General features: G+C 36.0%; 1 protein-coding gene across 4 annotated transcripts in view; it reads left to right on the forward strand.

The window, feature by feature from the left end:
* Positions 1–12,292, forward strand: part of NPAS3 (neuronal PAS domain protein 3) — a 617,745-nt gene that overhangs the window by 172,189 nt on the left and 433,264 nt on the right. For all 4 annotated transcript variants that reach the window (XM_069858438.1, XM_069858439.1, XM_069858441.1 and 1 more), the window contains one exon: positions 10,818–11,062. In XM_069858438.1, coding sequence (XP_069714539.1) covers positions 10,818–11,062 — 245 coding nt within the window. The remainder of the gene's footprint in view (positions 1–10,817; positions 11,063–12,292) is intronic.

Below are 12,292 nucleotides of genomic sequence, written 5' to 3' on the forward strand. Positions count from 1 at the left end.
AAACTCCGACTGGTAGGGTTTAAAACTACAGCTTGCATATTTTCACCATAGACCCATCAATGTAAGGATAACTGTTATATGAGAAGGAGAGAATTATGAGATGATGAGGATGATAATTGCAAGAGTGGGTAAGAAGGTAAAGCATGTTATATTTTTCAGAACAGGTCTTGTTATTACAGTAATTGAGAACACACCATCAAGAGATTATTTATGTGGCAGCAGTGAAAGAGAGAGCTTGGAATTCTTGCTTTTTTTTTTTTCCAGGCTCTGGGAACTAAACTGGAGCGGATAGTTAAAGAAAGCACAGCCAACTCTAACAAAATCCCTATTTAGGTCATCTGTAAAGAGCAAACATGGGATGTCTGAATGCAAGATTATGCTCTTCAGCCTTTCCGCAGTTCTAAAACTTCATGGTGTAGAAAAACTACCTCACACAGACACAGCTTTTATTTAAAAAAAAAAAAAAAAGAGGTTTTTTTTCTTCAACCTGTGCAGCTGTCAGTGTCAGAGCTACTGCTGGTAAAATAAAGTTATGGAAAATAATGGCCATGCTGATACAAATGTTCCAGTAAACATTTCTGCAATAGCTCTGACATAGGTGAGGAAAATAGCAGCTGCTTACTCAGTCTTTAAAATATTAAGAACCAGATCAAAAACCTCTTATCTGAAATGTTCCTTCTCAAAGACAGTACTCAAAAAAGGAGTATAGTTAGAAATTTGGATTCTCTTTGTTTAATTCAGAGTGATTTAGTTATGTTGTAACCACTACTATGCCCAAAATGTAAAGCTCATATTTGAACTATGATATGCTATATAGCGTATTTAATATGGTATATGAGATAGCTTTAGTCCGGGTTCTCCAAATATGCTATCTGGCTTTGCAATTTACTATACTACCTTTACTTCAAGCAGGTAGATATGACATTCAGTGATTTTATATCTCCCCCACGTCATATAATGGGTGCGGTTTTTCATGTATTTGTGAGATTGCCAGCATTCAGGTCTATAGTCACAATCTGAGAGCAGTGTACCTGTGCTATTTCTTTGGTTACCCATGGAAATACTGTAGTAAAATTGCACTTTTCATCTTAATGCTGAATAAATTACTTCTTTACATATTTGGTAATATATTCTCCTGTCACATAACTCTTGTTATTGTTAATTGGAATTGCTTATGCTCATTGAGGGAGGAATACTTTTCATCCTGTTCTGAATGAAAATCTGTAATCTTGAATTTGTTTCTAAACTTCAGTCATGAGAGAGCAGTGCAGGAAATTGCTGCTGTTCCACCAAATTAGCTTCTCAGATATCCTTTTAATTGGAGACCATAACTCAGATTCTTAGTAGTTTAGGAAGCTGAACAATACAAATTGAAATACAGATATTTCCAGTAAGGGCTCAGTTCAAAGGAGGCTTTTATACACAGATGAGTCTGCTAACAAATAGCATGTCATATGATAATGAGACCATGTTTTCTTCCGCAGTTTCACATTTCTTAACTGCACTGCTGTGAAATAAGTGGAGTGTTTATCTACTCTCTCTTAAACTGAGAAATCTCTTCTAGGGACGAGTGTGCCCGCTATACACAGAACATAGGTATATAAAATCAGAAACACACCACTTCCAAATGCAATATATTACGCTTGTTCAGAACATTCATTTCCACCAAAGTATTCTGGTTTTAATGTAAAGACTTCAATTTATGTGTAAGAACAAGCAAACTGTGGTACTTTGACAGCCGTTCACACTTAATTTTTTGCATTAAACCAACAGCATTCTTTTCCACAAACATTCATTGTTAGGACAATGCTCTCAGAAGGAATTTATGAGAAATGGAATTATGTTACCAAGGAGATAGCATTTACTATAATGAAGAGTAGATCCTAGAAAATGGCCCCTTTTACAGCAGCTCAGAACAGAGCCACAAAAGCAATTGATTGGTCTTGGCATTTAGTCTTATATCAGCTGTGTCATCCATAGCTTCAGGAGTGAGAACACTAATCTGAAGTGACATTTCTGTTCTGGCGGGCTTTTCTGCCCTGATGAAAGCAATTACTTCATTCCTAAATGATAATTTGCAGGAGTTTCAGCCACTTTAATTGATAATTTTTTGTTCTGAGAAGTTCAATTGTGAAGTGATTAGCTGATTTGGTAAATAGAAATTTAAGGTGTGAAATGTACAAGTTGCTCCAAGGTAAAGTTCTGTTTATTGGGTGCTGCAAAATTGCTTGATAAAACTGCAGTTTCTCTATTATCATAAGGCTGGCAATTACTTAGTTCAACATAGGAAAAAAAAAGATCAGAATGCTAGTGTTCTGGTTGTAGAGTTTGGTTTTGAGCTGGTGTATCACAGCTCACTTAATTGTTCCTGTATCAAAGTGTACATTGGCTTTAAAAGATTGTGTGGGATGATACGTTTGTAATCCTTAAAAACCTGCCAGATTCCTATGTTCTAATGACTTACTTAGGAAGTGAATCCTGTTATTTATATGTTTCAATAATGGTGCTTATTGGTGACAAAACATTCAGTTTAGTGATTAGTTCAAGCACACAAAAACCTTTTCCTTGAATGGTGTTTGCATGTTGAAAATAAAGTAACATGAACTGTTTCTGGCAAAAAACAACACCTAGAAACAATCTCAAGTCTCACTGATGTAATAAAAAGGTTGGGTTAATATAGATGGGTTTTTTTGTTTGTTTTGGTTTTTTTTTTTCATAAGTTGCCCGTTATTTTTACAATAATTGTTAAAGCAGGTATGGTAAAATGCATTTTTGCTATCTACAAAGAAAAGAGGCTTTTTAATAGAAACCAGTTCTGTGATATTTTCCTATATAGAGAAAAAGTAATGGTCATTTCATGTGTTAAATGAGAAATATAAAGCAAAAATGAAGGTCAAACTGATTTAGCACATCAAACAGTCTTTGTCAGCCAAGCTTAATATATCCTGAGTTTGTGGAACAAATGAAATTTTGCTGCTATGTTACACTTTGCTTCCAAACAACCATTACAACTGGTTTTATATATTGTGTGAGCATCAGACCATCAAACAGTGCATCTTTACTGACGTGTTGCTGCAGTGATGATCTACAGCAGCAATCTGCCATTTATATAAGGGCAAAATGTGCATCTATATTTAGTTGTGAAATTGGCCTATTATACTCTTGATGTTTACAGAGGCTAACATAAATTAATGATGACAGCTATGAGCAGTGCATTAGTTAAGCAGCAGTTTTTACCTTGAACTTGAAGGTTCCAGCTTTAACTTCCAGCGTATACTATACAGCTTTCTTCACACATTAAAGAAAGTCTTCTGAAAACATTATTTTTTCCTGGACAGCATTAAATGGCTTCAATTTGTGGAATGTGCCATTGATGATAATGTCAGATAATGCTTTCATTTATATTTCTGGCAAACTTTTGCCCCATAAGAATGGTGATATTTATGATGTGGCAATAATGAATGCCCTGAAAAGTGTTTGCTTATTGAAAGTCTGATTTTACTGACTTTGAACTGTCAGATGTCAGATATCCCTTGTCTGATGAAAAGAACAGTTTGATAAAGCAATGCAGCTCGCTAGGTTATGTACTGCTCTTTCACCTGAAAGTCTCCTTATGCAGCTCATGTCAGAGCAAGTATAGGTACTGTAGTAACTATAGATTCCAGTTAACTATGACCATAGATCTGACAAGTATGCAGGTGTTCAAAGGTTCATGAGTAAAAATGCTGAAGTCTTTGATGAATTTTTGATGGATGAATTTTTAATACAGGTCGACCTTTTTCCTTTGAGGCTGCATGCTAGATTAATTGATAAATAGTGAGACTGAGCAATATTCGCATCTCCTAAGCACACAAGTAGAAAAATCCATAAAAATCTGCTGTCTGACTTCTCAGATGTACTTTAAAAAGAAAGAAGAAGGTAAAAATTAATGTGGCTTTTGATTCTCATCCTTTCCTCTTTTTTTCTTTTCCCTTTTTTGGAGGTTTTACCCTCACAAAAGTGCTCTTCCCTTTTAAATAGCGTAACTGTTTTTTATTAGTCTTGAAATTCTTGTACTCTCAGTTTAGTAACAATCTGTGTGAAAAGCAGGTCTATGAATAGGACAGTAGAAAAATAAGAAAAGCAAAGAAAGGGAGAAAGCATCAGTTCAAAAAGTTGTCTTAAAATAAAAAAATCCCAAAGGACAGCAAAATACTGTGTGCAAAGTAATGCTAAATATGTTAACATACTTTCAGTATCAGTTTTTCAGAAATAATTGAGTTAGACTTAAGAAGCTGGAGAGGATTTTTTTTTCTTTTAATTCACATCTACAAGAACATTAGCTTTGTGCTTCATTCTTTTATGCTTCCTCGTATTACTATATCGAAATAAAAAATCAGTTTCATGCATATTTGTGAGCTCTCTAGAGCATAACGTTTGGAAAAACAGAACAATAATGAAAAACCTAGATATAAGGGGCTTTAGGTTCCTGCTGCCACCAGTGGCGATGCTTAACTTGCTAGACTGGACTTTTCAACTACAATAACTGCAATTTGTAGTGCAAGTTAGTCTGCTTTGCTTCCTCCATCTTTCTGCCAGTCTAAATCTTTTTTTTTAAATCTGAAATTATGCACTGCTGTTCAGATGAATACCCACTTGGATTTAACACTTCTTTTGAGATGGCCCTATTAACAAACACTTTTGAAAAAAACTCAGGCACGAGAACAGCCACACAGAAGCAGAATAAATAAATATTCCAAATAATTGAATAATTTCAATATTGATGCTATTCTAGCCTTTGAACTTATAATTTAAGTGTAATTGTCCCATGAGATCAGTGAAAGATAAACAGATTCTTGTAGGCCAGAACATGGCCCGTGGGTGGCCACTTATAGATGTACTTGGACATTATCTTAATAAATTGCCCAGGTGTTAAGAGTCAGCTTTTCTCTGTATCTGTTGTTACAAAGGGGCTTAGCTGCCCTCATTGTTTGCACTGGTCAGCTTGAAGCCCCAGGAAACATTCTCCTCCAGAATGTGGCTAAGTGAGGGACCAGGTAATAGATTATTCCTGTAATAGAACATAAAGTGTGAATATTCATATTAGTTAAATTGTTGTACTCATCCACTACATTGCATTGATATAAACGCAGAAATGATTTAATTAGGTTACTAAAAAAAAGGGGAAGGACTCTAAAGTTGATCTAATTATAAAAATATCAGAAACACGACAATACTATGTCATGTTGTAGTGACATAGAACAAGGTAAGAAAAAGATAAGTGGATATTTCTAGTGTATTTCATAGAGAATTGCATAAATGCAGACCTGTGGACTCAGGAGGTGCAAAAATTTCTTTCCTTATGTAATACTGCAAGTAAACTTAATAGCAAGTAAACTTCTTAAACTTAATAGCAAGTTCTCCTGTTCTTTATATTGGAAAAAGATGTACACAGAAGGACATGCATAATTGAAAGCCTCTTTCAGGGGGTTGGATCACTTAACTCCAGTCCATTTTTTTTTTTTTTTTTTTTTTTGGTCACAGATTCATTGTGTGTTCTACTGTTGCACATCCTTTCCATACATCTGATTTCCATGAAATGGATATAACCTATACCTGACTACGGCCTTTAGAGAATTAGATAGTGTTTATGGTTGACTTTGAATTTAAAAGACTAGACTAATACAAAAATGCACATGCATGCATGCATGTTGCTTCTTTCTCTATAAAGGTTGTTATAAAAATTATTAGATGTAGTTAAGTGTTATTGTTGTACTGTGTCTGGTTTTGCTGCTACTAATCCGTATTGTTGTTAGAGGCTTAAGAAATTTTCTACTGCTCGATAATAGCTAAATTAACAAGTATGATATTGTTTAGTATTACAAGAAAAAGTGCTCTGTTCTAGATACTCTTGTGCTTGTAAAGTTTCTCCTGAAATCAGGGAGGATTTCAATAGAATTATCTAAAATAGTATGCAGCCTTTGTAAGGGTTCATCACACTTCTCTGCTTGTAGCCAATGAAAATGAGCAAAGATTGTGATGGCAATCCATAGACAAGCTGTCCATTAGCTGAAGTAATTATATCTGGAGCTCAGCAGGCTGCTTGTCTCTCAATTTTGTTTTGTGGCCATCTCCCCCAGTCTATTTCTGACAAGTACACTAAGGGTACCATAAGGTCCCGCTGGTGCTGTTATATGGGGCTGAGCATAGGGAGACGAATGTCTGAGAAGCCCTGCTTGGGGTGTCTTACCTGCATCATGTTTAAGGGAACAGTACAGGTTGAATGTAGATGTGAGCTGTCTTTCTAAAACTGAACAAGTATGCCATGTATCTGCTTCCAAGCTATATTTTGAAACTGGGGACAGAAATATTTATTTGTAACTGCAACGTGCTTTCATTCAAAATACAAACTCAGGGAATTAAATTATTTCACTGGCTTTTACAGCCTAAAGTGAGATACAGAAGCAAGGCATTGATGTGCTAAAAACTCCTTGCTAATGTAGGTCAGTGCATCTGTTGACATACTATAACATCTTTGATTGTCACTATATGCTGCAAAATTTAGGACTTGTGATTCTCCCATCTTTAAAGTGACAGATAATGATCTGTCAGACATGTGGAGGTTATGGGCGTGCATACAGATATGTATGCATGTATATGCTTATGAATATAAAATATAAAAAATGATGTGAAATAAAATATGAACCAGGTTAAGCTTGGAATGACCACAAGCACAATGAAATCACAAGTGAGTTATGAGCACCAATAAAACTTTTATGCAACACCATATTATCATGTCTTCTGCTTCTGCTGTGTCTTCAATAGAAAATCTACTTTAGAAATGTTGCATATACCATTTAAAAAATATATGGCAGTATTTATTGTACCCTTTCATCTGTAAAAGCCAGGCCTCCTTTATATCAGTCCATCTGGAAAGGCCTTAAAAGAAAAAAAATAATATATGTTTTAGAAACCTACTATCAAAAGAGCAATAGTTTTCTGGCCATTAAATATGCTCTTTATATGGTACTGTATCACAAAATTATCAGCAGCTAGCAGCTGGAAACCTCTTAGTCTTCTTTAGTGGACTCTGTCTGTGGAAATCCTTTGAGAAGTATGTTCTTAAGGGAATGCATGAAGTTTTGCCATTGTATGACAACATTATCCTTTGATATCGTACAGTGATGCACTCCGATCCAGTTATCTGAGCTTCTTCCCCTTCTCCACAGAAGGCAAAGAGGGAGCAATTTTTATGTCCATTGGGTGTATTTCCCACTGTTACTTTCATGGTACTGTGGATAGCATATGTAGATTTGCTTGTCTGTTGGGGGACCTTCTCTACCATGCAAGGGCTCCGAGTTGTGCAATGCTTGCTTTCTGAATCTTTTTGAAATCCTCTTGCCAAACGGGGATATGCTTTTACTTTTCTCACTATCAGGAGACCCTATGGGTATTTGTAAGTTTTTTCAGCCTGATATTCTACCAAGTTCAGTTTTGTTACCAAAAAACACTTCTAACCCTAATGTTATATGATAGGACTCAAGATGAGTTTTACTCCTGTGTCAGCACCACTCCTTCCTGTTGTAAGCTTCACACCTCTGTGTTCTAGCATCCTCTTGATATTATCATTGCCAGCACTTTGTTCTTTTAAGGGCATCTGATGATGATGTTGATGTTGCCTATCAGAAACACAGATGCCAGATAGGATTAACAGCGATGTTTATGTCATAGTTAATGAATTCCTGCATTCTGCTGAGGAAATCACTGCTCCCAAATTAAGTATCCATTGTATCAGCATAAGTAGTGTCCAACGCTACAAGTGTGTTTCCCTGTTGGAATTATGCAGAGTAGAAATTAGGACTTGGGTGCATGTTTTGACAGGCACTGTTTCTAAATTTAAGTTAATGCACTGATGCCAAGAGGAGAGTGCTACAAGTTACAAACTCCTTGAGTTGCTCCGTGAAGCTTCAACAAATGACAACAGCAAATGGCTCGGAGAAAAATGTGTTATTGGTAATACTGTTTCTCAGGATTTTCTTTTGTATGTCTGCTATTTCAGCTTCCCATCCCTTGTATGTTAGAGTGTTTTTATGGAAAAAGTTTGAATACACATAGGAGGCTTTCAAAGAACGCTGTTTACTTGCACACATAGCCTCACTTTTCAGCTGAGCTGACTTCCATTGCAAACTATTATTGATCCAGTAATGTATTATCTAAGTTTACCTAGCAATGTATTATTATGTTTCAGAAATCTCCTGAGCCTCTTACTCTTCTTGTAAACTGTGGGTTGAGTCTTTGGTGTTTCTAAGGAATGTTCTGTCACCATTCAATTTCTAACTTTTTTCAGTTTTGAAAGTTGCTGGGATCTGTAATGTTTCTGATTTGTTTTACTAGAGATCTCCAAAAATCCCCCTTCTTACACAGGGTTGTAAGTGTGTGCTTTTGAAAGGTCTGAACCTCTTGGTGTAAACTTTCAGAAGAGATCTAGAATCCCAGCTTTTCTGGATTTCTCAAACCTGATTTGGGGTCTTCAGGTCCTCTGGCTTGGCTTCTGGAGAAAAAAAGTGCGATTACAAGTAGTTAAAGGTGATCCATTGTGCCATGAAAATAAGCTTTCACTTGGCAAGCAATAGGGCAGAGGCACTTGCCTGTCTCTCCCTTATGTTGTAGGTATTTAACTTGCATAGGGGATCTTCACTGAAATGAAGTTGGCAGTTCACACCTCACAGAGCTGTTAGTTTCAGGTTTCTGTATAGACATAAAACATTTCTATCAGCTATACTTAATGCGCGTTTTGAGGGATTTTACACATGTAAAAATCTGGACTTGGACAGAGATACATCCACAACAACCATTGTGGAATCTTATTTTTCAGGTTCTTTTCTCCTCAAATATAACTTACAAATCTAGCTGCTTGCGATCTATATGTATTTCATAAAGACAAGTATGTATACTTAAGTGTGGGATTCACTAGGCTGGTATGTCTTTACCTGTAAGTAAGGACGTGCCATTTCCACCCACATTGTTATCTTGCCATCCCTATTTCTTAGCCAGACTGTGTTTTTAAATGTAATTGCTGTTAGTATGGAATTGTGTAGGGAATACAATTTGTTAAGCATACGCAGTAACTTGTGATGGAGGGATTTAATTTATATTTTAAGGGCCCAGCTGATCTGCCCTTTCAAGTCTGAGGTGGCAGATACAGCCACAAAAATGCAGGTGGTGAAGAATATTAAAATAAGAGAACCTCTGTAGTATAAATTATTTCCAAATTAGTAAGAAAGGTAAATAGAAGTCTCAGAATCATGTTATTAGATCTGTGTGCCTAAATTCTACTGTTATACTTCAGGTGCTGGAGTGCTTTTGTAGATCTGGCCATTATGATTTTTTTTGTTGATAAAATCCAAGGTTTCTGGAAGGGTTGTGAAAGCTTGAGAGAAGCATTTAGTGTTCCATTATACACTGGGTGAATTCTAGCTCTGTTGTAAAATAATGATTAGTTAATGGAAATGTGGCTGTAACTTCATCAAATTGATAAGTAAACAAATGAAGCGAAGGAAGGATAGAGTCTTTGTGAGGGACAGGGACAGTTTCTACTCACCTTACTCAGTGATTGGCAGAAACCAGCCCCAGCATCAGCACCAATTTTTGTGTATGGTGGCAAAGGTATGGTCAATCTTATTACATCCTAAGTTGAACACTCAGCTCTATCTCAAAAAATCCCCTAACTTTAAAACTTTACATTAAAAACAAAAGAGGCAATATCTATTTCTTTGTATTATCTACATATTGACTTCTCATCTTTTGGGAAGCATACTGTACATTTCTTTGTCTGCCCCAAACCACACAACAAAAAAATGTTAATTCCTTCTCTCTTGCAAAACTGTGTATTGAAACCAACTGAAACTTGTGGTTTCCTTTGAGTTCCAAGGAAAGCTCAAAAGAAGACTCCAGTGGCTACCCACTGCCATCACAGTGTCCATTCAGTAGTTTTACACTAATTAAACAAATAGCTCAGGAGTAAAATCTGAGTTACCTTTAAGTGTTACATATGTGTGGTAGCAAGTGATACATTGATACAACAGGAGTAAAATAATGTCTTTACATTTCTACTTGCTTAGTGTAAAGCAGAAAATCCTTTCTTACCAAAAAATGTTATCAGTCTGACATGTATATGGTAGCGAATCACAATCAGAAATGTGAAACACATAACTCTATTAACTGCTTGCTCAACCCTCTGCCATTGGTTACTTTTCCCGCAGCAAGGACAGCTGAACAACTGACAGAGAGCAGCTTCATGAAATCCATGAAGGTTTAATTATAGCAGACTTAAACTTCTGTGTCTCAGAAGCTACTGTACAAACTGTCATCTTGGCTACACTGTAGCCCCCGTCAGAGGTGGCACACACTTTACTACTTTTAACCTTCTTTTCTGAAGAGTCAGAATTTGGCACAAATTTAGGAAAAAAGTGGATTGTAATTGGTCAGGAGAAGCAATGGCATCTGTGCGGATAAACCCCACATGTACACAGCATCCTTGGGAATCTTTTCTTGTGACATGCTGCAGAAAAAAGGGAAGGTCAGGCTAAGTAGAAAGTGGCTGAAATGAATTAGAAGTAGTTACTTAAAATGTTGACTTCCACTGAAACTTAACAATAGTTTAATCATTCAAGGACTGGAGTACCGTTCAATGTGTCCTGAATTCTGTACATCCATACACAAGAGCATTTTGAAAATGTGGTAATTTGTATAGAAGACCAACAGTGAAAAAACAAATTGGTTAAATGTGACAGAGCACTAATATTGATGAATGTCCTACTTTGTTCATTTTCTTTCAGTTTACAAGCTTTGAGAAAGGAAAAGTCCCGAGATGCTGCTCGCTCTCGCCGGGGAAAGGAGAATTTTGAATTCTATGAACTGGCAAAGTTGTTGCCACTGCCTGCAGCTATTACCAGCCAGCTTGACAAGGCATCTATCATCCGACTTACAATTAGCTATCTGAAAATGAGGGACTTTGCTAATCAAGGTGATCCTCCATGGAACCTGAGAATGGAAGGACCTCCACCTAATACATCAGTAAAAGGTATGGAGTAAATATGTATCAAATATGGCAGCCTTTAGTAACTTCTAAATTGAAATTTTTACCATCATCCTTTCTTCCTTCCCTTCTTCTTCCTTTAAAGGAATACTAATGTGGAAATCTGAGGTTTGCATGAGAAAGGCACTATGTGAAGGTGAAATAAACCTCTTATTTTATTTTCTAAATAAGGCCATTGATCTAACTATTACAGCCTTAAGTCTTCTGGGTGGCATAGAATAAATGCTTATCAAAGATTTTTAGCAATGATTATGTTGTTTTGTTTTACTGTTTTATGGAAGGATAGATTTGAGAGGAGCATGACATTATTACTTGATTTGAGAACTCTTATCTCTAATTCTCTGCTTCAGCCTTAAAGGCAGAATCATGTATTTCTCAAGTTGAGAGCATCACATCCAAATTTTAAATTTTCAGGTTAAAAACTAGGGTTTTATTTATCATCTTGCAATGCCTATAGAAATTATTTTGACTTTATTCGTGCTCAAACAAGCAGCAAAGTCAATGTTTTGGACATGAGTTGCCACAAAAGTTGGGTAACAGAAGAAACAGTTATTTTAGAGGCTATGTATGTGTTGGTCCTAGTGTTTCCAGTAACTTGTGTAAACTGGACTTGTTTGTAGTTTCTGTTTTACTTATGCTACTAATGTAGATGAGTATGATCTTGCTGTCTGATAAATATTTTAAATTGGGGAGCAGTTTGCATTGTTAGAACCAAAGTTACCAAAACCTGGGAATTGTGGTTGTCCTGGTTTTGACAGCACAGAAAACTACACTGTTTTATTTTAGCTACTGATCTCGGATTTTGAAGGAAATGTATTTTCGAAAGAGGCATATGACATCTGAACACTGCAGTTTTTACTGCTCATTACGCTTATTATGAAACTTGAACTGTTAATCTGCACTGAACTAGGTAGACTGTATGCAGCATGAGGCAAAAGAAAAAGCCACCTTTAAGGGTGAAGGGAGGAGGGGGAAATAGAATCTCATTTATCAGAACACAACTGCTTATGAAGGCTTACTGGTATTGATGGTGCAAAAGACTTTTACCTGCTTTTCCTTTTAAAGGAAGTAATATTAGTTAAGGAAAGTTATAATCTTTAGAAAATCGGGCAAAAACCGAAGGACTTTCAGGCTGGTGATTTAGTTGTTGAACATATCTGTCATTTAATAGATTTCATTTATATTATCTACCAAATCATATATAATTTTAATGGA

This window comes from Phaenicophaeus curvirostris, chromosome 5 (assembly GCF_032191515.1).
Source record: "Phaenicophaeus curvirostris isolate KB17595 chromosome 5, BPBGC_Pcur_1.0, whole genome shotgun sequence".
Taxonomy (NCBI): Eukaryota; Metazoa; Chordata; class Aves; order Cuculiformes; family Cuculidae; genus Phaenicophaeus; species Phaenicophaeus curvirostris.